Source organism: Macrobrachium rosenbergii, chromosome 48 (assembly GCF_040412425.1).
Source record: "Macrobrachium rosenbergii isolate ZJJX-2024 chromosome 48, ASM4041242v1, whole genome shotgun sequence".
Lineage (NCBI taxonomy): Eukaryota > Metazoa > Arthropoda > Malacostraca > Decapoda > Palaemonidae > Macrobrachium > Macrobrachium rosenbergii.
Window position 1 is genome coordinate 31,046,906 of NC_089788.1, and position 25,792 is coordinate 31,072,697.

General features: G+C 37.0%; 1 protein-coding gene across 2 annotated transcripts; it reads left to right on the forward strand.

Moving 5' to 3' along the window:
- Positions 1–3,342: 3,342 nt before the first annotated feature.
- On the forward strand, positions 3,343–25,792 carry LOC136831333 (uncharacterized). 2 transcript variants are annotated; one of them, XM_067091588.1, is made up of 3 exons: positions 3,343–3,502; positions 4,580–4,754; positions 24,293–25,792. In XM_067091588.1, the coding sequence occupies exon 3, from the start codon at positions 24,604–24,606 to the stop codon at positions 25,753–25,755; it is 1,152 nt and encodes a 383-aa protein (XP_066947689.1). In that variant the 5' UTR covers positions 3,343–3,502; positions 4,580–4,754; positions 24,293–24,603; the 3' UTR covers positions 25,756–25,792. The 2 variants fall into 2 exon arrangements, with proteins under 2 accessions (XP_066947689.1, XP_066947690.1); XM_067091589.1 differs by lacking the exon at positions 3,343–3,502 and adding an exon at positions 3,931–4,140.

Consider the following 25,792-nt stretch of genomic DNA (forward strand, 5'->3'; position numbering starts at 1 on the left):
GGTTACAGCAGCAGCTTCGGACTTCGTGAGGTCTGTGGCGCGGGTTCAAATCAAGAGCCGACTGATCAGAGAGGCAGACACTTTGCTATCCGTGTAGACATCCCAGGATTATATATGCAATCAACGGATAGGTTTGCTTAAAAAGCAAATGGGTGTTACAAACTAAATACACACACAAAACAAAGCCACTACAACACCTTCTAAAAACATAACAAACAACTCACACGTCTCGAACTCTCGCCCTACCCGCGCAACAACTTCTCGCTGCTGGGAAGAAAGGGCGTTGGGTCGGGTATGATACATGAAACATACGCTACCGGGGTCTAAAGCGATGTCAGGCAGGGTAGCCGATCGAGACTACAGGTCTACCCCAAAGCCAAATCAAAAGTCCTTCAAAGAAGGCATCGTGTTTGCCCCATACAAAAATGGGAAAAAGCACGTTAAAAGAAGAAGAAGAAGAAGAAGATATATATATATATATATATATATATATATATATATATATATATATATATATATATATATATATATAAATATATATATATATATATATATATATATATATGTATATATATATACTGTATATATATTCATGATGTTGCCTTGTAATATGTATATCATGCGATATTTTGATATATTACTCTTTTATTTATCATGTGTTATATGTAATGATAGTGATTGTTGAAATGTCGTATTTGGTTTGGCATCAGATCTCAAACGAACTAATGATTTAAATTACTTAATAACGTAATTTAGAATGAATAATATCTTTCTTGATAAAAGCGCAGTACAAGGAACATGTGAAAACTTGTTTCATTTCAATTGTCATCAGTTGAGATAAGAGAGAGTGCTTTGTTTTGGGTTAACGTGAGGACAGTTTGGAATGACAATTGCCGATTCGTTCAGGAAATCAACTCAGTTTTTCGTCTTGTTTATAAAACATGTCAATCATAATTAACCGATTGCTGTATGTTTCGATTGTGCAAAAATTTCTGTAAATGCCTTGTCCCATACGAGTGATTTCACAAAGTTACATACATGGCTCTGATCACGTATGCCGCTTGAGAGAAAGAGTAACACGTCCTGATTGCGTTCTAAACGTTTGCTGGGAGTGACGTCACCTTCCTTCTAGAGATTTCTCTTTTGGTATCTCACACCCAAAATGCCTTAATGACGTCACCTCGCAGCTTCTAGAACTTTTCTCTTGTGTTTCATACCCAAAATGCCTTAATGACGTCATGTGACTGTTGAATTTTTACTGGAATCCCAAAAACCTATTCATTCTGATTTCCAAGATCGATCACTCTCTCTCTCTCTCTCTCTCTCTCTCTCTCTCTCTCTCTCTCTCTCTCGTTCTTAAAAAGAGATTACTTTTAACGTAGTATAGTTGTGGTCACTGGTATTAGCATTAACTTTTGAAATCTGAATTTAGTAAAATTATTTAATTTGAAACAGCGTCTGGTAAAAAAGTGTTTAGTGAAATTAGCGCAGCTGCAAAGGGATTTTACAGAGGTTTTCAAAAGTTTGTGTAAGGTAACGTGAATTTTACTTATTAATATCATGGTATAATAAGTTTGGGAAATTTTGCCTTAGTGAAGTTATTATTAATAAATCTTTTGTGGAATTGTGTGTGTTCTTGTGATTGCACTCGCTTCATATTTTCACATTTTTTTATGTTTGTGATGTAACATTTATTTATGTAGCATTTTAAATATTTCTTGGTAATTTAACATTGCATACTTGATTTAATTTTTCATTTATTACGATTTTCTTTTCAAATCTTAAGTGATTCTTGATAGTTTAAATTTTGCTTGATTAATTTACATTCCTGATAAAGTTTTTGTGAATTAGTTTTGTTTCATAATTTAATTCAAGAATTAATTAAGTTTTGTGTTATTTTTAAGTAATAGTAAATATTTCAGATTGGAATTCTAATTAAAAATTTTGAATCTAAAAATAAATTTTTGTATTTAATATTTTTAGAAAAACGGTTTCATTTATTGACCACCAGTGAATAGGATTAATTGTGTGTGCATAAGGCAAAGTGATAAACATGTTTTGTTCTTTTAGTTTTGCTAAAGTGAATTAAGACCAGGGAAACAGTTAAAAGTTGTTTGATGGAGTGATGCCCTTTTACTCTAGAATATTTCTTCTTTAACTGTTGATATCTCACACACATTCTGATAAACTTAGTTTGATTTTTCAAGCGATTAATAAGTTTTTAAGGGAGCACTGTTACCTTTAGAGTACTCAGTCGTAATTCCTATTGTTAAGAGAGTTCAGGTATCTTGCTGAAGTGAGGTAAATTTTTGAATTTTGAGATTAGTTGTGTAATAACCAGGTACTTGGTATGCATTGTGACAATATATATATATATATATATATATATATATATATATATATATATATATATATATATATATATATACACACACACACATATATATATATATATATATATATATATATATCTATGATATATATATATACAAAATATGAAACATTAACATTAAGCAGTAGCCTAGATTCGAATATCATACAGACTACACGTAGACAATATGAAATGTATGTCACAACTTTCAACTTTCTCTCCCTCTCTTTATCTCTCTGGTTCAGAGAAGAAAAGATCTATTGTCTCCACATGACCAAATCTCTCTCCATCTTTCTACTTGAAAAAAAAAAAGTGTTGGACATGAAAATTAATTCTCGCTATCTCACTAATTAAGTCGCGAGAACCTTCTCTCCCTCTCTCTCTCTCTCTATAACCTTCATATGACAAAAAATCCCGTATGTGTTGCATGATTCAACTTTTCCTAATCTCCTCTCTCTCTCTCTTGGTTATGATCCGGATAAACCCTGAAATTATCATTACAAATCAAATTAAATAAAAACCGCCTTCTTTCTGTCCTCTCAATGATTCATCCTGTGTGTGTGTGTGCATGTGCGTGTACCTTATCAAGCGATATCTGTCATCGAATGTTACTTCAGTTATGACAACATGACAAGCAGTTCAAATCTATATCGAGATAAGAAACCCAATGTTCACCACAATGCCCATAAGGAAATGTTTTAACTGGTCGTTATTCGTTGTTATTCAACAATATTTCGTGCAACAATTTGCAAACCCTTAACCCTGACCATATCTCCATCAAATATGCACGAAAGAGGCAACATGCAAAATAACTGGTCATCCTGGTGCATAATCATACCCTTATGCTCCTAAAGGACAGAGCAAAGATGTAGCCAAAAGTGACTACTTAGCAACCCTTATCCCTCCCCTTCCCCGTCCCCAGGATAACAAAGTGCCACGACTACTTGGCAACTCTTAGGCTCCCGGGTGACAGAGTGCCATTCTGTCAGTGGCTCCATTAAAGCTTTCGGCTTCAGCCTCAATAGGAAAGCCGCTACTCTCACTGGTGAATCGCTCAACTGTAAAGAGTATAATCCTTTATTAACAATACAGTGTACTTTGTGTTTGCGCCAGACGATTCGACCTTCTCAGGTAAAGCTATCGCGAAAATGTGATTGAAGATACTTTAATCTGTTTTCCATTCTTTTGTAGGTCTTAGATTAAGCTGGCCTTAAACCAGCATCGAAAAATCTGAACTGAATCTTAATTTCATTCGGATGAAGTGGATTACTTCAAGAAAATTTTGTTAAAAAGATCTAAATGTAACATGAACCGGCATAACCAAGAAACACTCGTGTCAACATTCCTTATCTAATCTGGATGAAATGAGGTAAATCAATATATACCGGACTCTTATCTTATTAGTTTCGAGTCAAATGTGAAAACCGAAAAACATTAGATATAAGATTCTTTTAAATCTGTTTTTAATAAAATGTGTCAATCGCAAATAAATCCCACTTATATCTTAAAATCTCGATTAATTAAGTTAGGTTTTGGTGTTTAAATCATTATATCAGCAGAGAATACTAGAAGAAAAATAAAGGAAAAAAAGGCTTAAGAGTTTGAGGCGTTATGGAGTTTCAGGCAGCCAATTAACCTAAAACTATCTAACATTCTTACGGTGTGCAGAGCTGCAGTGAAGTTCACCCAAGATTAACTTCTCAAAGTGACTATTATTTAATCTGAGTCTGTGTTAATGTTAACTAGAGCAACTCATCCTACGACGAAAGGTACGGCTTACTCAAGTGTCTGTTTTTGTGTGTAAAAGACCTATAACAGGGATATATCCAACGCAAAACCATGTTCCATATGACAATGTTAGCAACGCATGTAAATTTCGTTTGACAAATTAACCCCACAGTAACCGCCAATTCTCCTCGTTAACCTCTTTGCATTAGAAAAATGCAGGCAACCACAAAAGATTAATTATATCCATCTCGCAACTTTGCACCATTCATTAGCGAACATTCAGATAAGATGAAACACCGACAACTTCAATAAACAATGCTGATTTTAATTTTGCAGCAGTCACGACCTGCATACATAAACTGAAAACAAGCACTACACAAGCAACAACCACCTTTTCATACTCACCTTTGCATTGATCATTACTGCAGTCAAAATTTTATGTGGTTACTGCAGGTAGTTATTATTCTTCTCATCTTGCAGGAGGCGCTTGCAGCTCAGGACGACAGCACTAAAACAAAAGAAAATCACTAATGTAAAACAAGGACAAAAACAAAAGCAGCGGTACTACTCATTTCTCATTTACAAGATGGTATCATCACCAAGCTATTAAGACCAACTGCATCTAAGAATCTTAGCTGCTCTTCTTTGTCTAAAGGTAAGTTCTATCATTATTAGTATTATTCATTAAGATCAAAACCATGCACCTGCATAGCAAACGACGGTTCCACAGAACACAATGCCAGTCTATGAAAATTAAAAGTGGTAATAAGAAAAGCTGTGGATATAACAGTAAATAATAATACTGTATTTGAACTTGCATTTGCGGTACTATGGCACAAGCCACAAAATGGCAGTCAGTCCTGCATAGATGCCTACCCATTATAAAACTGTCCACTGCCTACCCTACTTATCTAAGCAATTAAAATGCAATGCAATACATTAACAATAAGATGCTATAGGTGTATGATTTACACACTTACTATATTCCCTGTTTCAATCATTGCTGTGTTGTTCACAGACAACTTCCGTGTAATAAGTGCTGATTTCTTCCTTCTTCCAAAAACCAAACCTACTATTCCTGCCCTATTTCCATATTCCCAAGGACACCTTCATTTCAACCCAATGTGTCTATTCCAATTTATTTGGACATTTGGGAAGAGAAAAAGAATACCAATGCTTCCTACGACACAGGCTTCCAGTTCACAATGAACAGCAAACTATTAGGTTACCTCTTTGCATGTTTACTCTGTATAAATCGGCAATTCTTTTAGGATTACACTGTGAAGGGATGTTTCTCTCATTTACTAAAAAACGCTGAAAGTGAAATTCCCTTCATGCTGCGGCTTCGGACCCTTATATCCTTTCCTCTTCTGGGATGTAGGTCTATCGCTTTCCTCGTGATCAATTCTCTTCTCACAAAAGTCCTTCTCTTGTTTTTTCCCCTGTCTGGCAAATATATAGTTCTTTTCATAATTTCTATATGGAATAATATACAGAGCTTTTATATATATATATATATATATATATATATATATATATATATATATATATATATATATATATATATATATATATATATATATACATATATACACAGTCACAGGCACTACCAACTTGCAAACGAGTTTCGTTCTGGACGGCCGTTCGTGTCTTGGATTGTTTGTAAGTCATTGGGAGTTCATAAAGTAAACAATGCACAGTAAAATTATAAGTTGCCAGTCAGACTCCAGCCAGCCATTTCTGCATGAAAAACCGTGTAGGGTTTTTCATGCAAAAATGGCTAGGAAATGATAGAGCACTAAAAGAACCTAAAATTACCAACGTAACGCAACCTAGGGGTGTTCGCTGGTTACAATTTTGCCGTATTAGATATGGAGGTTGGGGGAGGGGCCGGTAGTCTTACCTTATAAGTCGTAATTTGATTAATTTTTATATCTATCATTCGCGCATAGTGTTTATGGGGCTCAAAATAACGAGAATAAAGAGCTCTTTCCAAAAATGTAGGTTACAATTTCATATCGTTTATTGGCAACTTGTAAAATAATTTTACCCAATGTACACTACCATCTATTGTCAAAAATACATACTAAACGTTTCCTTTGGGGAAAGGAATAGAAAATGGGAATTCATCAAAGAACGAGTTAAATCGGGAAGACAGAAATACGTAGGAATATTTTACGAGTATGAACGGGTATTCTTGTGATTGTAAGAAAAATACATTGTAGTTAATCACGAGAATACTCGTTCTCTGCAAAAATTCTTACTAGGCAGCACAGGCGAGCAGAGCAAAATTTGAACTTACGGGTGGCAAATTTTAACTCGTGACCCTGTCTGTTCGTATCCACGAATGTTTATAAGTAGGATGGTGACTGTGTGCGTGTGTGTGTGTGTAATATATATATATATATATATATATATATATATATATATATATATATATATATATATATATATATATATATATATATATATATATTATATATATATATATTATATATTATATAATATATATATATATATATATATATATATATATATATATATATATATATATATATATATATCACACTATCACACTACCACAGGTGAAAAATAAGAGACGGGGTATAGGTCCTGACTCGTTCCAACTTTATCTCCAAGCCATTAACGAAGGACTGATACATAGTATTAGAAGTCACAAATATATTTACTACAGAAACAGTACTGACGAACAGACACAACCGTTTGAGACTACAGATCCACCCTCAGGAGGGTGTCAAGGTAGGAGTGGCCTTCAAAAACCATTTGGCTAAAAATCACAATATACAATCAGGGGACAATGCTGACAAACGTACCGACCATAGGAGAGTGCAGATCCACACCTGACACGTGTCAGGGAGGCGGGGTTGTAAAATTGATTATAATGCATTTCTATTCCGGACAAAGCAATAAGGTTAAGAAATCAGTGTTTTCATCTATGCTTTTAAAAGCATTAAGTGTATGTAGCCCTGGGTATATTGATGAGAAAATGATAAGATTAGGAATAAGGCAAGAAATTGAAATATCCTGACAGTGTATTAAACAATGCATTAGAAACGGCAAAAAAGACTATGTATCATAACCAAAAAGAACTTTACAGCACAAAAAATGTGCTTGTGCTGGCTTATAATAATAATATGAAAGATATCCCCCATCTGCTTAAGAATTTTGGTGTTAACCTCGCATTTAAAAAAAAAAACAATGAAAAATGTACTTATTAAGACCTCTCCTGACAATACTTAAGGGTGTGTATATAAAATTCCATGTAAGTCTTGTGACAACTTTTATATTGGCCAAACGGGTAAAGCACTGGAAAAGAGAACAGAAGAGCATAAAAAATGTGTGATACATGCACAAGGAAACAGTGGTTATTTTTGTATATGTTAGTGAGAACAATCATGCTATCAACTGGGAAGGGACGAAAAGGATTGTATTTTCTAATAGCGCACAGGAAAGGAATATGATTGAAACTAGCTTTATAAAAGAAAGTTACAGCCATAATATGAATACCAGTCAAGGGTTGCATAAACTTGATCCTTTAATATCAAAAGAAATGTGTAAATTGTTTAAATTTTAAGGTAGGCAGTAGAGATGCATGGAAATAAGATTATCATATTTGTAAACACAGTACAGGGGCAGCAGTGCTAATGAGTTTTCCAACCCCGCCTCCCTGACACCTGTCAGGTGTGGATCTGTAGTCTCCTATGGTCGGTACGTTTATCAGTATTGTCCCCTGAGAGCATATTGTGATCTTTAGCCAAATGAGTTTTGAAGGCCACTCCTACCTTGACACCAGCCTGTGGGTGGATCTGTAGTCTCAAACGGTTGTGTATGTTCGTCAGTACTGTTTCTGTAGTATATATTTTTGTGATCTTCTAATATGAGTTTTGAAGTCCACTCAATGGCTTGGAAACCAGCCTGTGGGTGGAACTGTCAGGACCTATGGTCGGTCTTATTTTTCATCAGGGTTGTCCCCGAGAGCATATAAATGATCTTTAGCCAAATGAGTTTTAATTATATACTTTGACACCAGCCTGTGGGTGGATCTGTATATCTCCTATATATATATATATTTATCATATTGTCCCCTGAGATATATTGTGATCTTTAGCCAAAAAGTTTTGGAAAAATTCAATATACTTTTATTTAAGAAATTCAAACATCATTTTTTATCTATCTCCCTCTAACTCTATACAGTTTTCAAGGCGCTGTTTCCCCTCTGAACCATATCTTTTTAGCCAAATTTGAGTTTTCTATTAAACCATGTTGAAACCAGCCTGTTTAGCAGCATCTGATTCAAACCGGACTCCTTAAGTGTTCCTTGAGTTTTGGGAACAGGAAAAAATCTGAAGCATATTGTGATCAGGACTATAATGAGTTTGTGGAAGAGCCACTTTCCCACCTTGACACCAGCCTGTGGGTGGATCTGCAACCCTTGATGAATGTGCTGGAGCGTTTATCATGATGGAACAAAATTCTGAGAGCAACTATTGTCGACGTTTTTAGCCAAATGAGTTTTCAGTTTTTGAAAACACCTGTAGTGGATCTGTGATTGTTTTTGGTCCTTCAAGTTTATCAATAAAATCACCCTTTGAGTCCCAAAACACTGTTGCCATAACCTTCTGAGTTTGATCTCGCCACTTTGAACTTCACCAGCCTGTGGGTGGATCTTGGTCTCCATTGCTTTGATTATCAATTTTCCCTGGGCATATTGATGATCTTTAGATCCAAATGAGTTTTGATCTCCAGTAACAACTTCAAAAACTCAGCCATTTGATTCAATCTTCGTTAAAACTGCAAGAGAAAGTTTATCAGTTTGATCCCCTGAGGTCATATCGTGATCGCTTTAGGACCAAATGAGTTTTGAAAGTTTACTCAAACCAAGCCTTTCATTTAAAATTGAAAATGCGGAACCATGGGAGATCAGTTTGTCCCCTTAGCATATTGTGATCGATAGTAATCCAAATGATCTTCATCCACTCCTTCTTTGACACCAGCCTGTGGGTGGATTTTGCAGTCGATGGTCTTCCTATCTTCGGTTGTTTTTGAGGTCCTCCCCTGACCATCCTTTAAAATGAGTTTTATCCAATCATAAACACCAGATTTAGATGGAGAAGAATCTCCATAAACTTGTTGCAAAGTTTATCAATAATTGTCCCCTGGTTTCAATCAAGATCTTTAGCCAACTTGATGTTTTGCTCTCATCTCAAAACCTTTATTTTCCTGTGTTCAAGGATTACTTTTCTCAAACAGATGTTAACACCACTGTTTCAAGAGGATGACTATATTTTTGTGAGTTCTAATATGGATCAGTCCTCACAGATAATTGCGTAAATAAGGTTGTTTCCATTCAGGAAATACATCATTCAACAATTTTTCCTGGTAACTTTTTAAATGAATCCTCGTACAAAAGTTATATATATATATATATATATATATATATATATATATATATATATATATATATATATGTGTGTGTGTGTGTGTGTGTGTGTGTGTGTGTGTGTGTGTGTATATATATATATATATATATATACATATATTTCACTGGATAAAAAACATGAAAAAAATTTAAACATGCTTTTGTTAAAATGCATTAAAAAGTAAAAAATAATATTTTGAGATACACCACGATTTTCTTACAATTAATCATGTCTACAGAAAGAAAAGCGTGGGCGCCAAACATGGAAGGAAGTATTACAAGAAAAGAAATGTTTTTTTTTTTATATTTCTTGAAGCCTTTCCTTCCATGTTTGGGGGCCACGCTTTTATTTTTGTAGACATGATTATTTGTAAGAAAATCCTGGTGTGTCTCAAAATATTATTTTTTTACTTTTTAGTGCGTTGTAATACAAGCATGTTAAAAAAATTATATTTTTTTATTTTAGACTTTTTGGTTTTTACATAAATTGTAACAAATTTATAATTGTAGTTAACGAAACTGGTATCCGTTTATCGGGAGGGTGAGGGAGGGAGAAAGGGGAGGGGAAGGGGGAGAGGGAGTAGGTAGGTGAGGGTAAGGGGAAATGGAGGTGAGGTGGAGGAGAGGGGATGGGAAGGGAAGGGGAGGCGGATGAGTTGGGGAGGGAGAGAGGAAGGGAAGATGGCAGGTGAGAGGGAGGGGAGGGGAAGAGAAATAAGAGGGGCCAGGGAGGGGGTGAGTGGAGGTAGGGGAGGAGGAAAATGAGAAGGAGAAGGACAGGGAAAGAGAAGGGGAGGGGAGGAGGAGGAGGAAGAGGTAGGGGAGGAAAGGGGAAGGGGAAAAGGCAAGGGAGGGGAAGGGGCAGGGGGGAAATGGGAGGGATGGAGGGGAGGAGGAGGAAGGGGTAGTGGAGGAAAAGGGGAGAGGGAAGAGGCAAGAGAGGGGAGGAGCAGGGGAGGGGAGGGAGAAATGGGAGGGATGGAGGGAATGGGTAGGGGAGGGAAAGGGGGAGGGGAAGAGGCAAGGGAGGGGCAGGGGAGAGGAGGGAGAAGTGGGAGGGGCGGTGGAAAAAGGAGGGGGATGTGGAGGGAGATGGAAGAGGGAAGGGAGGGAATAGGGAAGGGGAGGGGAGGACACAGCTAAATTACCACTTGATGTGTGCTCCAGAAGGGGAGGGGGAAGATAGGGGAGGGAGAGGGAAGATAGAGGAGGGGAGAGGGAAGAAAGAGGAGGGGAGAGGGAAGATAGAGAAGGGGAGAGAGAATGGGGAGGAGGGAGAAGGGTAGGGGAGGATGAAGGGTAGGGGGGGGGAAGGGGAGGAAAGGTGGAAGTGATGGGGATGGAAGAGGGAAGGAGAGGGAAGGGGAAGGAAGAGGGAGGGGAGGACACAGCTAAATTAACACTTGATCATGTGCTCCGTAAGGGAGGGGGAGGAGAGGGATGGAAGAGGGAAGGGGAGGAGGACACAGCTAAATTAACATTTGATTGCATGCTCCAGAAGGGGGGGATGGGAAGGGAAGGGAATGGAAGAGGGAAGGGCAGATGGATGGAAGAGGGAAGGGGAGGGGGATGGAAGAGGGAGGGGTTATAAAGAAGATAGATTCTACCAAGTCAAAGAAGTTGTGAAAAATCCGAAGAGTTTCATGCAAATCCTGAGATACTGGGAGAGGTCACTGTAGGGTCACTAGAGGTCACTGCTGACCTACTGATCATGTAAGGTTGTACTGTCACAGGAACTGAGTAACCATGCAAAATTTCACATCCATCAGACAAAGGGAACAGGTCGAAAACTGAGTTACAAGATTTGAGGACAGACAGACAGACACAGAAGTCAAGTTAAATAAACGCATGTAAAAATGAAACATTTACTAGATCATCTCCCCGTACAGCAATACTTTCCTTGCAAGCGATAACTTATCGCCTTTACAATCATATGCTGGTATTATTCCAAACCCTGTCCCTGACTATAGAACAGCCACTAGATAACAATCCTTAATTACCTTGCTCCCTCATCTTCTGAGCTAAATAATATTACAGTCATTCAATAACGTTTCTGCAAGGGGTATATTCATCCTTTAGAAAAGTGATGTAATGTAAAAAAAAATGTTAATTTCCCTTTCGCACCTCTTGCCATGTACACAAAGCTATCTGTAGTTCCATTAAACTACTAGGGGTCGAAAATTAATTGCTGTTATAGTGTTGAAATCGTGAAGGTGGATAAAATGGTCTTGAGAATACTGGTGACCTTGGATATCAGAAAATAATTAATACAAACTCATCTTAATGCATAATAATGGTATTTAATTTGCCCCATAGCAGTAATAAAGATTTTAATGTGGTTCCTGTCAATTTCAGCAAAAGTGGTGGTAAACGTTATCCCAAGAGCACAAATCATACAAATCTGGATGGTTCTCACTAGCATTCCATAGCTCTGGCCCAACATCTAGCCAGTGACATCGGATTCTATTAAAATACCTACATGATTTCAGTTTTCAAGTTCTGACTTGCCCTTCCAGCTCTTGGCAGTTTCTCAAATCCTTAATCATTTTCATCTACAATGCTCTGGAAAATTTACCTTGTGATTCAGAAAGCACATACAACATGTCTAAATCATGTATACCGTCTATTCTAACATGCCTGCTAACCTAGTTGTTTCATAACTTTAGAGTTGTATGTTAAAGTTTAGACAACTTTTTCACAAGTCTCAATTTCAAAAGCTTCATTCGTTATTCATGGAGACTGTAATGCAAAGCAAAGCACAGTGAGTGGCTCTACTCAAATTCCACAGATCAACATGGCTGGTCTACTCTTGAGTTCTGTGTATCCTCCAATTTTGTCCAGCTAATTGAGGAACCCACACATATTTCTGGTAATCGATTAAACTTCATATTCACAGATGTTCCAGGTACTGTCAAGCCCAAGGTCTGTGCATATATAGGCACTTCTGATCACTGCGCCATTGAGATGGACATATCTGTCAATATGTATATTCCTAATACCACCATTCAAGAAGTTAAATGAAATGCTGATGGGTATTCTAATAATTTATGTCCCTAGAAAGGTCATCAAATTCAGGACAATTTAATGACCAGCCATTCCACCACTACTAACATATGATGGTACACTGGTTACTGGCCCTAGGGAAAAGGCTGATCTGCTTCACTGAGCTTTTGAAGCTACGCAATCAGCTGAGGATGCCCCTCTCCCTGAGACTTGTCATCTTGAAGCTAATTTTACAAAATTTGTATTTTGCTCTGCGGATGTTAAGAAAATTCTGGATAATCTTGATAGCTGGGGTGGAGAAGTTCCTGTTGGTTTCTTCCCTTTGTTTTTTAAAAAAATGTTCTAATGTGTTGTCCCCCAAGATTAGTAGATTCTATAGATTTTTATGTCGACGTAGTATCCTTGCAGATGAGCACAAGCTTAGTAATACAGTGCCTGTTCCAAAGAGTGGCATATCTGCAGAATGCAGTAACTACAGGCCAATTTCTATTCCCCCTATGCTCTCCAAAGTTACTGAAAACCCTATTTTTAAGCCACTATATAAATAAGTGGAATCCAGAGGATTCTTAGCTAATAGTCAATATGCATATAGAAAGCGGTTAGGTACATGTGATGTTCTTTTAGACTTGACTTGCTATTTGCAAGAGAACCATGATGAGGTTTTGACCGCCGAGTAATTCAAATAGATTTTAGTGCTGTTTTCGATTTAGCAAATCATAAGGCACTATCTATAAACTTCAGAATCTTGGAGTGGGTGGATTACTGCAAAATTTCCTTAACAGGGAGTTGCTGTTGATGTGATCTTTAGTGAACAAAGACCTATTGTGTCTGGAGTTCCACAAGGTAGTGTTCTTGGTCCACTATTACTTTTGGTGTATACAAGCAATATGGTTGCTGCATTGGAAAACAAGATTGTTCACTATGCCGATGATGCAACACTTGTGGGTGTAGTAAAGTCTCCACTTATGAGAAATGAAGTTGGTGGTGTAAGAGGCTGAACTCCAGTGAAATGAAAACACTATTGATTAGCAGATCTTGTACAGACTCTGCACCTCATCCTCCCCTTCAGGTGGATGGACTTTGCTGAATGAGTCTGAAGCTTTAACTATTCTAGGTGTAACTTTTGACACATCTTACTTTTGAGAAACATCTAATTAAAGTTTCAGCCAAATACCGCACGAGAGTTAGGTATTGTTCGTAGGTCCTCACATATTTATAACAGTGATAAAATCAATGCAACTAGTTTTAGGTCATTTGTGCTTCCTTTACTAGAATACTGTTCTTCGGTGTGGATGTCTACTTCTGCCAGAGATTATCTTTTTTAGAAAGAGTGGTTCGTAGCGGTAGGTTTCTGTTCCTAATATTAGCAGTTATGACTTGGACCATCGACGGATGGTCTCTTGTTTGTCACTTTTTCATAAGTTAAATTTTAACAGTTATATTCACAATTGATCTCTGATCCCCTTTTCCTGCCGAGAGCAACCAGATTCGCTGAACAGTAGCACAAATATACAGTAAATGTGCCTTGCTGTCGAACTCTCAGTTCCAGAGGTCCTTTATTCCCTGAGGATGTCGTGCGCTTGGAACTTCAAAAGTTCAAACGAAGGTGCAATGCATTACTACCCTTATGCTATTCTCCTTGTATTTTAACACATTTTTATCAGTTTATTAATGATTTTTTTTCCTTTTAATAAGTGAGATCTCTTCTTCCTGTATTTCCCTTTGCCTCGTCTTACTTCCTAATGAACACCATATTCTTTGGAAGCTTGAAATTCAAGTCAATGGCCACTGTGGATTTGTTCCATATGGATAGGATTCATCTTCTGAATAATAATAATAATAATAATAATAATAATAATAATAATAATAATAATAATAATAATAATAATAATAATAACAACTGTAAGGCAAGCTTCCAAAAAGCAGAATGCAGTTACAAGAAAAAACAGAAAGAATAGAATAATAAATAATAAGAACAGGGAAGATGATGGCGTCAAGCCAGAAACTGCAACTGGAGAGATTCTGAAACTGACAAACGTTTTAGAATACAAATGAAGACGAGGTACTTCCCGATTATGCACAAACAAGACCAGCTAATAGTTAACAAAATGACAAATGACATACCTTTGTTGCTCCTTTCTCTGTTTTCTTTTTTGCACATGAGTTTACAGCCACTTACTTCCATAAAAATGTCAGAATAATAATAATAATAATAATAATAATAATAATAATAATAATAATAATAATAATAATAATAATAATAATAATAATAATAATCAAAATCGCATGACCAACTCTTCTAAATCAAAGGCTAACCGGTTTGATCATTTCTTTGTACCATTCACTTCCAGATTGTGGAAATCACTGCCTCTTGTATTTTCCAGATCAACAACTGAGGGGTGAAAGCTACCCGACTTGGTCTTCAAAATATAAAGAAATATAGTGCAATACTTCTATCATAGACAGGCTCTAAAATTTTGCACTTATCATAATGTTGCCTACATTAAGTTTTCCATTATTTCATATTTTCAATTTCAACCTACTGAGTAGGTCCCAGGCCCAGATATCAGAGAAAGGTTGAGTGTAGGCTTCATGCAGCAAACTTTGGCAGTCTGGTGTAAGAAGGAATGGGTTATTATTACTTAATGGATTGAGTAATCATAACTGAGTATGCAAGCAGGACTCTACCATCTCTAACCATTATTTGTGACCCAAAAGTTTTGCATACTCCTGAATTTTTTAAAGCTCATTTGTTGCACATGCAACATTTTCCCTTAAGTCTTTTTATATTAATATATGACTTCATATGAGAGTATGGTTTTAAAATTTAAAGGTCACTAATGAGTGGCAAGAGCAAGGGGCAGTCCACTGTACTGGACTGTCACACAATATCCGAGAGACCAAGCATGTACACATGATCAGTCCCAAAGCTCTCTCTCCACCCGATTTGATGACTACGTAGGTAGACCTATACCCCTCCTAATGCACAATTCTAACTCACAGGGATGGTAGGTCGTTTTGCCCAATGAAACCTATCAATCCATGACTGGACATTGAACTTGGAACCCACAGAGTTTAAGTTAGTGACAGTCCCACTGAGTATCCACAAATATTAATTATTAAATAAACACACACACATATATACAGTATATATATATATATATATATATATATATATATTATATATATATATATATATATATATATTATATATATATATATGATCTGAAATTTCATAAAGATTAGAATTAATAACTAATATTCATACATGGATGAAACACAACATACCTGTAAAAATATTTTACACATATTCTGAGAAAATCATTCTCCTCAGTCCAAGGATAGGTAACCACTCATAAACGCCAAGTGTCGTTGGCATATAGACCCTCAAGGCAATCTATGGGGGCAAGGACAAGGGGCCTTGACAACTCACCCCAAATTCCATGTGTAAAAACTTGCAACAGAGTCTGAAGTGACTGTTAATGGATCAAAATCGGGCCAACAGAGTGGTTGAAAATTAGCTTAAAAAAGGACACTTTTACAGAATAGCTTCCTGGCTGAAACTGCTAATTATCAACTCTTTTAATCTCGGTAAGAGCCTAGCCACAACTTCAGTTTGTCTGTTACTCTCCTACTGATAAACCTGCCCCCTCCAGATAGGTAGAAGTTTAATGACCATAACAATTATTAAAAATATAAGTAGTTGTTAAATATGGTCCAACAAAAGGACATAAAAAAATAAACATAAATCTAATGGATAAAAAAAAAAAATCGGAAACCAGAACACTTAAAAACAAAATTTTCAACATTTTAGCTATTAACATTGTTCTGAATGTCTACTGCGACCAAAGACCACACATCAGTAAGCACAGTTGCTGCAAGCATAACACCTTTCTTCAATATCTAGATTACCTGATGCACCACCCTCTACTAAGGCACTCACTCCATTGGCTCTCAAGCCCCACTGTGACTCTTTTCCGTTCACCCCTGACTCCTCATTCAATATCCAGTGGACATGGACTCTTCATTAGGTCTTCTTTCCAACATCTGGAATTACTAGCTTCCTTCCAATATCCTTATTCTGAGAGCTGTTTCAGCCATAAAAGACAATTTTTACAATATTAACTACAATGCTTATATAATGGCAGTGACTCTGCACATCAAAATTTAAATATAAGAACAAAACTAAAAATGAATAAAAAAATACGATTGGAAACAGATCTTAGTGACATGCCACAATGCTTTAAAATACCAGCTCCTTTGGCTTCACTGAAAGTCCTGTAGGACTGTGATAGACATCCCTTCTGTTAGGGTTACAGTCTGAGGACAACTGATTATTAACCACAGGTTGGTACAGTATGGTGTTCACTGCTTCAGTGATCAGTAGCCACACATAGTTATCCTCTTGGGGTGTAACGTTACCGTCTCCGATAAGGTCATCTAAAGGAGGCTTTTGGTCATGTTCACCCACAAAATGCTGATATATGGCTAAGTTGTTGTGATGGGCTTGAAGTCATCTTCTTAGGGCTGTCATAATGTGGCACTTGTTTCTTAAACTGAACGGTTTGCAACTCTGCCAGAAGTTTAATCTTGTAAGCCCTACTGGTCCAAGATTCATTGGGTTCATGGGGATGATCATATTCTTCATCTCAAGGACAGCTATCAAGTATGAGCAACTGAAGACTTTCAGCAATACTCTCTCATTTGGGTGCTCTTGATCTTATTGTGTGTAACAATTTCGCAGACAGCATTATTTCCTGCCTGTAGACTGTCCTACAGTCTACTTTGGCGAAGAAAGCTATATCCTTGGTGTTTCTGGTAATGTTTTGGGCCTGTGTGGAATCATTCCATTTCCTTCTTCATCATGTACTCCATGGTGTTGCATAAACAGCTTTCCTAGCAGTACTGTGGGAGATGTCCCTCCAGGCTTAGGTGCCGACAAGTGACCTCTTGTATGAGCCTGGACACCCTCCCCTTGTGTTAAGGCACATTAAATACAATAAGGAGAAGGCCCTCGCAACAAAAAAGGCTATGCATCACCATCTTCTTTATGTACATGACAAAAGCCTCTTTTAGATAACCCTATCAAGGATATGAAGTTATTCATCAAGAGAACAACTATGGGTAGCCAGTGATTGCTGTAGCAGAGAGCATAGCACTGAATCAGCTATGCTGAATATTCAGGTGCCCTTCAGGTGAAGGAGTCTGCTGTAGGCCTTCAGAACCCTAATGGGAGCCAGAGGGACTGGTCTTGCAACATTTCTTTCATAATTGTCTATTAAGTTATTATTTCAGATTTTCTTTCCAAAAATTTCCATGATGGTAGCCGTGAGTTAATGACCAAAACAGTTGTCAATATACGGATGAATAAATGGAGTACCACTGCAATAATTTTTGTCCTTTACTGCAAAGATCTTCGCCCTGAAGCTAAGATAAAGGTAATTACAAAATGGCTATCATAAAATAGATACGAGTTAATTAGTCTTCGCCCCTCAGAAAGAGTATGCCCCACTGTGCATATATGTACATGGAACAAAGCATCCAGGTATAAAATAAATATCTATCTACCTAACTTATATATATATATATATATATATATATATATATATATATATATATATATATATATATATATATATATATATATATGTGTGTATATATATGTGTGTGTGTGTGTATTATATATGACTTCGGGTGAAAAAACAGTGAATGAACAAATATTTAGCACTTGCGTCCTCTATACGAGAAAATCAGAACCCCAGCCAGCTTTACCGCCGTCCTTGAACCCAAATCGTACTTTCCATGGGATAGGAAGACTGCTGTGTCATGGCATTCATGGCATGTAATTATCACTCTAACATCTAATGCCGTTTTACCACAGTCACGTTTCTCCACACTCATGAGTCGGGCTAGTTTGAATAAGTTGAATAGTGAGGTGTGGGGACAGATTCAATGAAGCTGGGGCCCAAGGATCACTGCAAAGAACCTTAAACTGCAAGGGGTTTGCTGTGTAAGCCACACTACAGAAGGTACTCAGTCAACCGGACATGAAAATGTTAAGAAGCGCTGAACACAATAAGGCAAAAATCAAGAGGAACAGCACTTCAAATCCAAGGCACGTGATGATAAGGACCCGTCTGTATGGAATAAATGAAAAGGCACCGAGAAAGGCATGGCCATTCTTGCACAGCTTGGGTAAATCAGGAAATTTCAACCATTATCTGTATTTCACAAATCTTTAAACTTTTTCCATTATTATTATATTAGGACGTTGGCTGTCTGAGAAGCCCAAGAAAAAAGGTTTTTTTAAGCTGGTGAGCAACTTTATATACATCTTGATGGACTTCCAAAGTGATGGAAAGCAGCCATAAAAAACCAAGTTGATTAAAACACTTAGGAAACAGACGAATGGACACAATTTTTTTATATTCTGGAAACGAAGGTTCATCCATGATTGCGCAATAAAAAAGATGAACGTGACAACGAGTGTTGTCTTATGTTCCTCTATTGTTACAAGATATTTGGGAATACAACATACACATGAATATACACACAAACGTTGTGTATACATATATACACACACATATATATATAGTATATATATAAGATACATTCATAAACACTGAGCTACAAATATCGTTTAATATCCAATTCACATTACTTTGGGAATATCACCAAATTATTTATCATTAAAATTTCCCTTCGGTGGTATTCCGGAGGTAGAGCGAATTGGATATTAAACGACGTTTGTAGCTCAACGTTTGTGAGTCTACATATCTATCTATATACATATGTATATATATGTATGTATATATATACATATATATATATATGTAATATTTTTACGTATTTATAACCTCACACACACACCATATATATATATATATATATATATATATATATATATATATATATATATATATATATATATATATATGTGTGTGTGTGTGTGTGTGTGTGTGTGTGTGTGTGTGTATGTGTGAGTATATGAAAATAATACCTGTTCTAAAAACTTTAAAACTAATGATGCGATAAAAAGAGGAAGAAGACCATAGACTTGGATTCATTCAGCAGAAACACCTTACTTGTTGCCAAGTGACAGTAACACATCGCCCTAGTACCGGTACACTTTTTTCTCTTCTCCCTCCCTTCCGTTACACAATATGGCTGATAACCCTGAAGTGATACTGCATCGTAACGACGCAGTAGTAATTCATATCAGGTGCCTACAGTAAAGGTCCAGATTCAGGGTTAATCAGCAAGTCATTGCTCTCAATGACAATCGCCTGATCACTGTTAAAAAATCTAACGCAACACAGTCTCAGTTAAATTAAGAACCTGGGCCTTTAGTGTAGAAACAACGATACACAATTAACTCTGACCACTCGCTTATCAAGAAAAGAACCAAATGTCCACGTTTGGGCCCGTGCCGGGGAAGACTCACTTTTTAATTGTAATTCCCTTTGGGTGGAAGTTATTCCCACGGGATACTAAATTTGGTATTAAACAATATTTGTTGTTAATATTTGTGAATATAATAAGTCATGTGCATATATATATATATATATATATATATATATATATATATATATATATATATATATATATATATATATATATATATAATAATGTGTGTGTGTGTGTGTGTGTGTGTGTGTGTAGAATCTACTGGTCACTTTTTACCAGATACATATGTAATTGTAATAGCCACAATGCCTCTTAACTTCTCGAATTCTTCGTGCTTTTTTTGGATACGCTTGTCACTACAAAGCCTTAAGATCCAAGTGCAAGAAACGGAAGTGGTTGTGATGTCCGGTAGCGGGAAACAAAGCTGGCGATCCTAGGAGTTGATAAATAGCCCCCCATGCATGACATCAAGAGAGACCAGAACACTGGCAAGCAAGTCAAATCTTTGACTGCCCGTTCCTTCTGAGCCAACATCCATCTGTTGATGAATGACTCAGTCCTAGTTTCTTAAACCCAGTGCCAACACCTCCCTCTTCCTTCTATTGGTACAACTACAGGAGCCATCTCTTCAGAATTGAGGTGCAGTAAGGAAGGCATCCAGATGCATTCTTGGCATGTCCAATTTTCTCTTTTGGCGAATGCTGGGCAGTTAATCTATGCCTCAAGTTATAAAGGAGGTGTTTACATCTTAATCGGTGCTTGGGTCATTCAGGTGGCCAGGCGGTCTCTCCAAGTTTAGGTCAGTATTGGAATAAGAGGTTTATCACAGTCACTGAGCTCAAGAGAGTATTAGAAGCAACAAGGGACTAATAGAATGAGATCGAAAGTGCAATTTTCCACGACCAACCATCAGTGTGTCGTGGCAAGCAAACTTAATTAACAGATGGTTATTAAGTTGGTTTGTTGGAAAATTTTACTTTATTCTTGAGAGGCGAGTTGCCTTGGGGGTGTTAACTCTCTTGGCAATATATATATATATATATATATATATATATATATATATATATATATATATATATATATATATATATATATATATATATATATATATATATATATATATATATATATATATATATATATATATATATATATATATATATAAATTTCTGACTCACGTCGGGATAACCAGGTCTCTCAGGTGGAAAGCACACCACTGGGCCATACATCTAAAGAAGTTGGAACCTGAGCAACTGCACCTGCAAGAAATGGGCAAGCTAACTGCTTGCATACCAGCGAGTTTTCCCCAACTTCCCGACTCGGCAATGACCCAATAGACAACATTTCATTCAATTATCCCTTCTGAGTGAATAAGATAGAAATCATCAACACACAATCACGTGTGGAACAGAAATAAATTTCTGACTCACGTCGGGATCGAACCCAGGTCAGGTGGAAAGCAAGGGCGTTACCCACTGGGCCATACAAGTCTAAAGAAGTTGGAACCTGAGAGCAACTGCACCCGATTACCTGGGCAAGCTAACTGCTTGCATACCAGCCAGTTTTCCCAACTTCCGACTCGCTGGTATGCAAGCAGTTAGCTTGCCCAGGTAATTCCTTTGGTGCAGTTGCTCTCAGGTTCCAACTTCTTTTAGACTTGTATGGCCCAGTGGGTAACGCCCTTGCTTTCCACCTGAGAGACCTGTTCGATCCCGACGTGAGTCAGAAATTTATATTTCGTTCCACACGTGATTGTGTGTGATGATTTCTATCTTATTCACTCAGAAGGGATAATTCGAATGAAATGTTGTCTATTGGGTCATTGCCGAGTCGGGAAGTTGGGAAAACTCGCTAAGCAGTTAGCTTGCCCAGGTAATTCCTTGCAGCAGTTGCTCTCAGGTTCCAACTTCTTTAGACTTGTTGGCCCAGTGGGTAACGCCCCTGCTTTCCACCTGAGAGACCTGGGTTCGATCCTGACGTGAGTCAGAAATTTATTTCTGTTCCACACGTGATTGTGTGTTGATGATTTCTATATATATATATATATATATATATATATATATATATATATATATATATATATATATATATATATATATATATATATACACACACATAATGAACGAATTTTTATCGCACCACCATGATTTATATACAAGCATTAAGCTACAAATGTTGTTTAATATCAATTCGCTCTACCCCGGAAATAATATATGTATATACATGTATACCAAGGAGGAATTATTATAGTTTATAAAAAGTTCGTCGTCCCACGGGCTCGAACCGCCAAATACGAGAACTTCTCATCAACTATAATTCCCCTTCGGTATGCATATATATACACATTATTTCCGAGCTAGAGCGAACTGGATATTAAACAACATTTTTAGCTTAATGCTTGTATATAAATCGCGGTGATGTGATAAAAATTCATTCAAAAATGGCTACATGCTTCAAACGCACTAAACCAGATATCATGGTGGAGGTGGGTTGATTCCGACGCCAATTACAAATACCTGCGCCCGACTGGGATTTGTGCACGAGAGTCGCTATCAACTGACCCCTCTCTTGATATACGAATAGGTAAGGCGTCACTGAGCGTCGTGAGTTCTCGTGTTCGGCGGTTCGAGCCTATGGGGCAACGAACTTCTCAACAATAATTCCCCTTCGGTATATACATATATATACATATATTATTTCCGAGTCAGAGCGAATTGGATATTAAACGACATTTGTAGCTTAATGCTTGTTATATTATATATTATATTATATTATATTATATATATATATATATATATATATATATATATATATATATATATATATATAATATATATATAAAATATTATATATATATATATATATATATATATATATATATATATATATGTGTGTATATATATACTATATACATACACACATATATATATATATATATATATATATATATATATATATATATATATATATAATTTCCCAAACCAGGATAAAACTGCTTCCTCATGAGCAATATCGGTCCGAGGCCCTTGGGTGGAAAGGCTGAACCACTCCGTGGCCCACTGCCGATTCTACTTGCACCGTTTGTTACAAGTTTCGCAATACTTCTTTTTTAACAAGACAAAATCTTTGACCTAATCATACGAGAGAGAGAGAGAGAGAGAGAGAGAGAGAGAGAGAGAGAGAGAGAGAGAGAGAGAGAGAGAGAGAGTACAGTTTTCTAAATACACTGACTATCCATTGAAATTAGCATATAAAACGGCCAATGGTAGAATTTTCTCAGAAATATTATAAAAAAAAATGTTTGCTGAAAGCATACTTCGCAAGCGCAAAAAAAAAAAAAAAAAAACGAACAAGATGACGACTGTTTACATGACAGGCAATCAACCACTCACCCCTGTCATCAGACAACCGAAGTGTTCTATTTATATTTTAATGCAAGGACAAAAGGTGCATGTGGACCAGTGTATAGCCTACAAGAACATACACGCAAAGCACACACATGGAAAATACGAGGGAATGAAAGGAGCCACTAGTGATAACAACTAGACATATATTATTCATAGCGGAAAACAGAAACTAAAATGAGTTCCAAAGCTTGGCAGCAATAATCTACTTAACTGTTGCTCTCAAAACAATAGCCCTAGCCAACAAGTTTGAATTATCCTGTCTTTACAACCTACAGGCAAACAGCTCATCCGATTTTGAATATAATATGATAAGAATAGGAAACACATGTCAAAGTTAAGGACCATCGTATTCATTCCTTAAAACTAAAAGCGACTCTAACGGACGGTATTTGTCAATCCTCCCTGTATATTTGGACGACTGTGTCATATTATACACGGGGTCGGAGGCACTTTTGACTGGCAGGTGGCCAGGGCAAGATAATGAAAACTTTATACACAGTACTTGTTGGCCAAAGTTAGGAGCAATCTCCATCCAGTACTAGTCCATTAAGGAAGTAATTTAACACACACGTTATTATTGGACGAGTATGGACAGATAACACCAGCAATAAAAAACAATAAGAACATCAATAATAACGATAAAATTTAAAGTATAAGCACGGCCGATTAGAGTATTTTACACTGTCTTTGGCAAAATAACACGTCGGGCATATCAGGTTATATAGGTAAATACCACTAAGTGATATATTTATATACCTGTTTATTTTTTATATGTGCATTTATATCAGCCATTCAGATGACTATAAAGTTTCTGACAAACTATTTTAACACAACAATATAGTGGAAAGTTTTGGTCGTTTGTGATATACCGCAATATAGTTTACAAAATCAACTACTTACCTGCAGTAAATATTTCACGTATCCTTCTTTCAACAGATAGTGGCACAGCAAGATGAGCCAATGATTGAGGACCTCAGCAAAAGGCATTGTAAGCCTACTCAACAGTAAATCCTGTACTTCGAAAATTTAAGCTGCAGATGACCATCAAGATATCCATTGTACAGCCCTCAGGGAAAGTATAAACCTGAAGTGTCGTAATGTAATACTGAATTATCTTCAGTAGGATAGCTTTGGATTCCATGTTATAAGCACTGCCCATAGCTATAACACTCCCAGCCCTAGCAGGGTATAAAACAGAAAGCATCATAAAACCCAGTAATTAATGACAGAAGGGTAACGAAGAATAAATGGCACTCCGTCAATTCAAAACCAAGCATTATGCCACAAGTGGCAGACACGAAAATCCAGTAAATGATTCTCTAGAAAACGATAACACCCATACTAGTACCAAACAAGAAGATTACAATACACCAATACTCAGAATTCAAAGAAGGTCGAGCGACCCGATTTTGCTCTACAAACCATCCGAAGTTATGGCTTGTCCTGTCCAACCTTACAAGGACGAAGAAGAGGACCTATTTAGGGCATGCCATAACGACCTAATCCGAGATATGAAGTCGAATTATGGTGCAAATCAAAGTCAGCCCGGCAATGCAATTCTTGCTGAACAATACTATGAGGTGAAAGAAAAGTATCCAAAGAAAAGAACTGAGGTGTCATTGCGAGAGGTCCATGCCGACTCCATAACCAGACCAACTCACCATTCTCCCAGAGCACAGAGAAAACCTCCCACCTTCACCTGGTCTATGACGCAAAATGAGCACAAAGAAATGTTTCCTTGTCAAAGACCACATAATGTTCATTCTTATCAAGATTCAGACATCCATTTCTATCAAAATCCTGAGAGCCCAAGTCCTTCATGGAATGAAACAAGGCCTTTCGCATACTACAGCAGCCAAGAACCCCTGGAAGTAGAGAAACTACAGTACTTCTATCACCAAATGGCAACTCACATGCAGTCACCAATCATCTGCCCGGTCACCGGTCACCAGTTTCCAGTCCACCTCCTCCACACTCTTAAAGGAATTCACCATTCTAGTAGCTCATTTGGAGAGTTCCTTCCAGAGGCGAGGGTATTCGTCCACTCGCCCAATTACGAGTTCGAAAACGCAAAGAGGATGCTGGTGGAAGGAGTGAAGTTGGTCTGCGACGGCGCCCGCGAGACGATGGACAAGATGGAATTCAAGAATAAGACGAGAATGAGTTACAACGGTGGAAGACCTGGTGTAGAGTGCATCCCTTCATTTGACGGGTCTTGTAGTGATGTTTGTGGAAAACTGAATTACATACAATCTGCGTTTCTGCAGTTAGCGGAATGCAACGACCCACAGATACTAAACGAGGCACGGCGTATCATTCCAATCGACCTACTTCATCGCCTTCTACAACAGATGCAGGAGCATTCTATGGAGGGTCAGGAACCACAAGGAATTACGTAATTTATAACGCAATGTGCTTAATAAAGGATTGACTAAG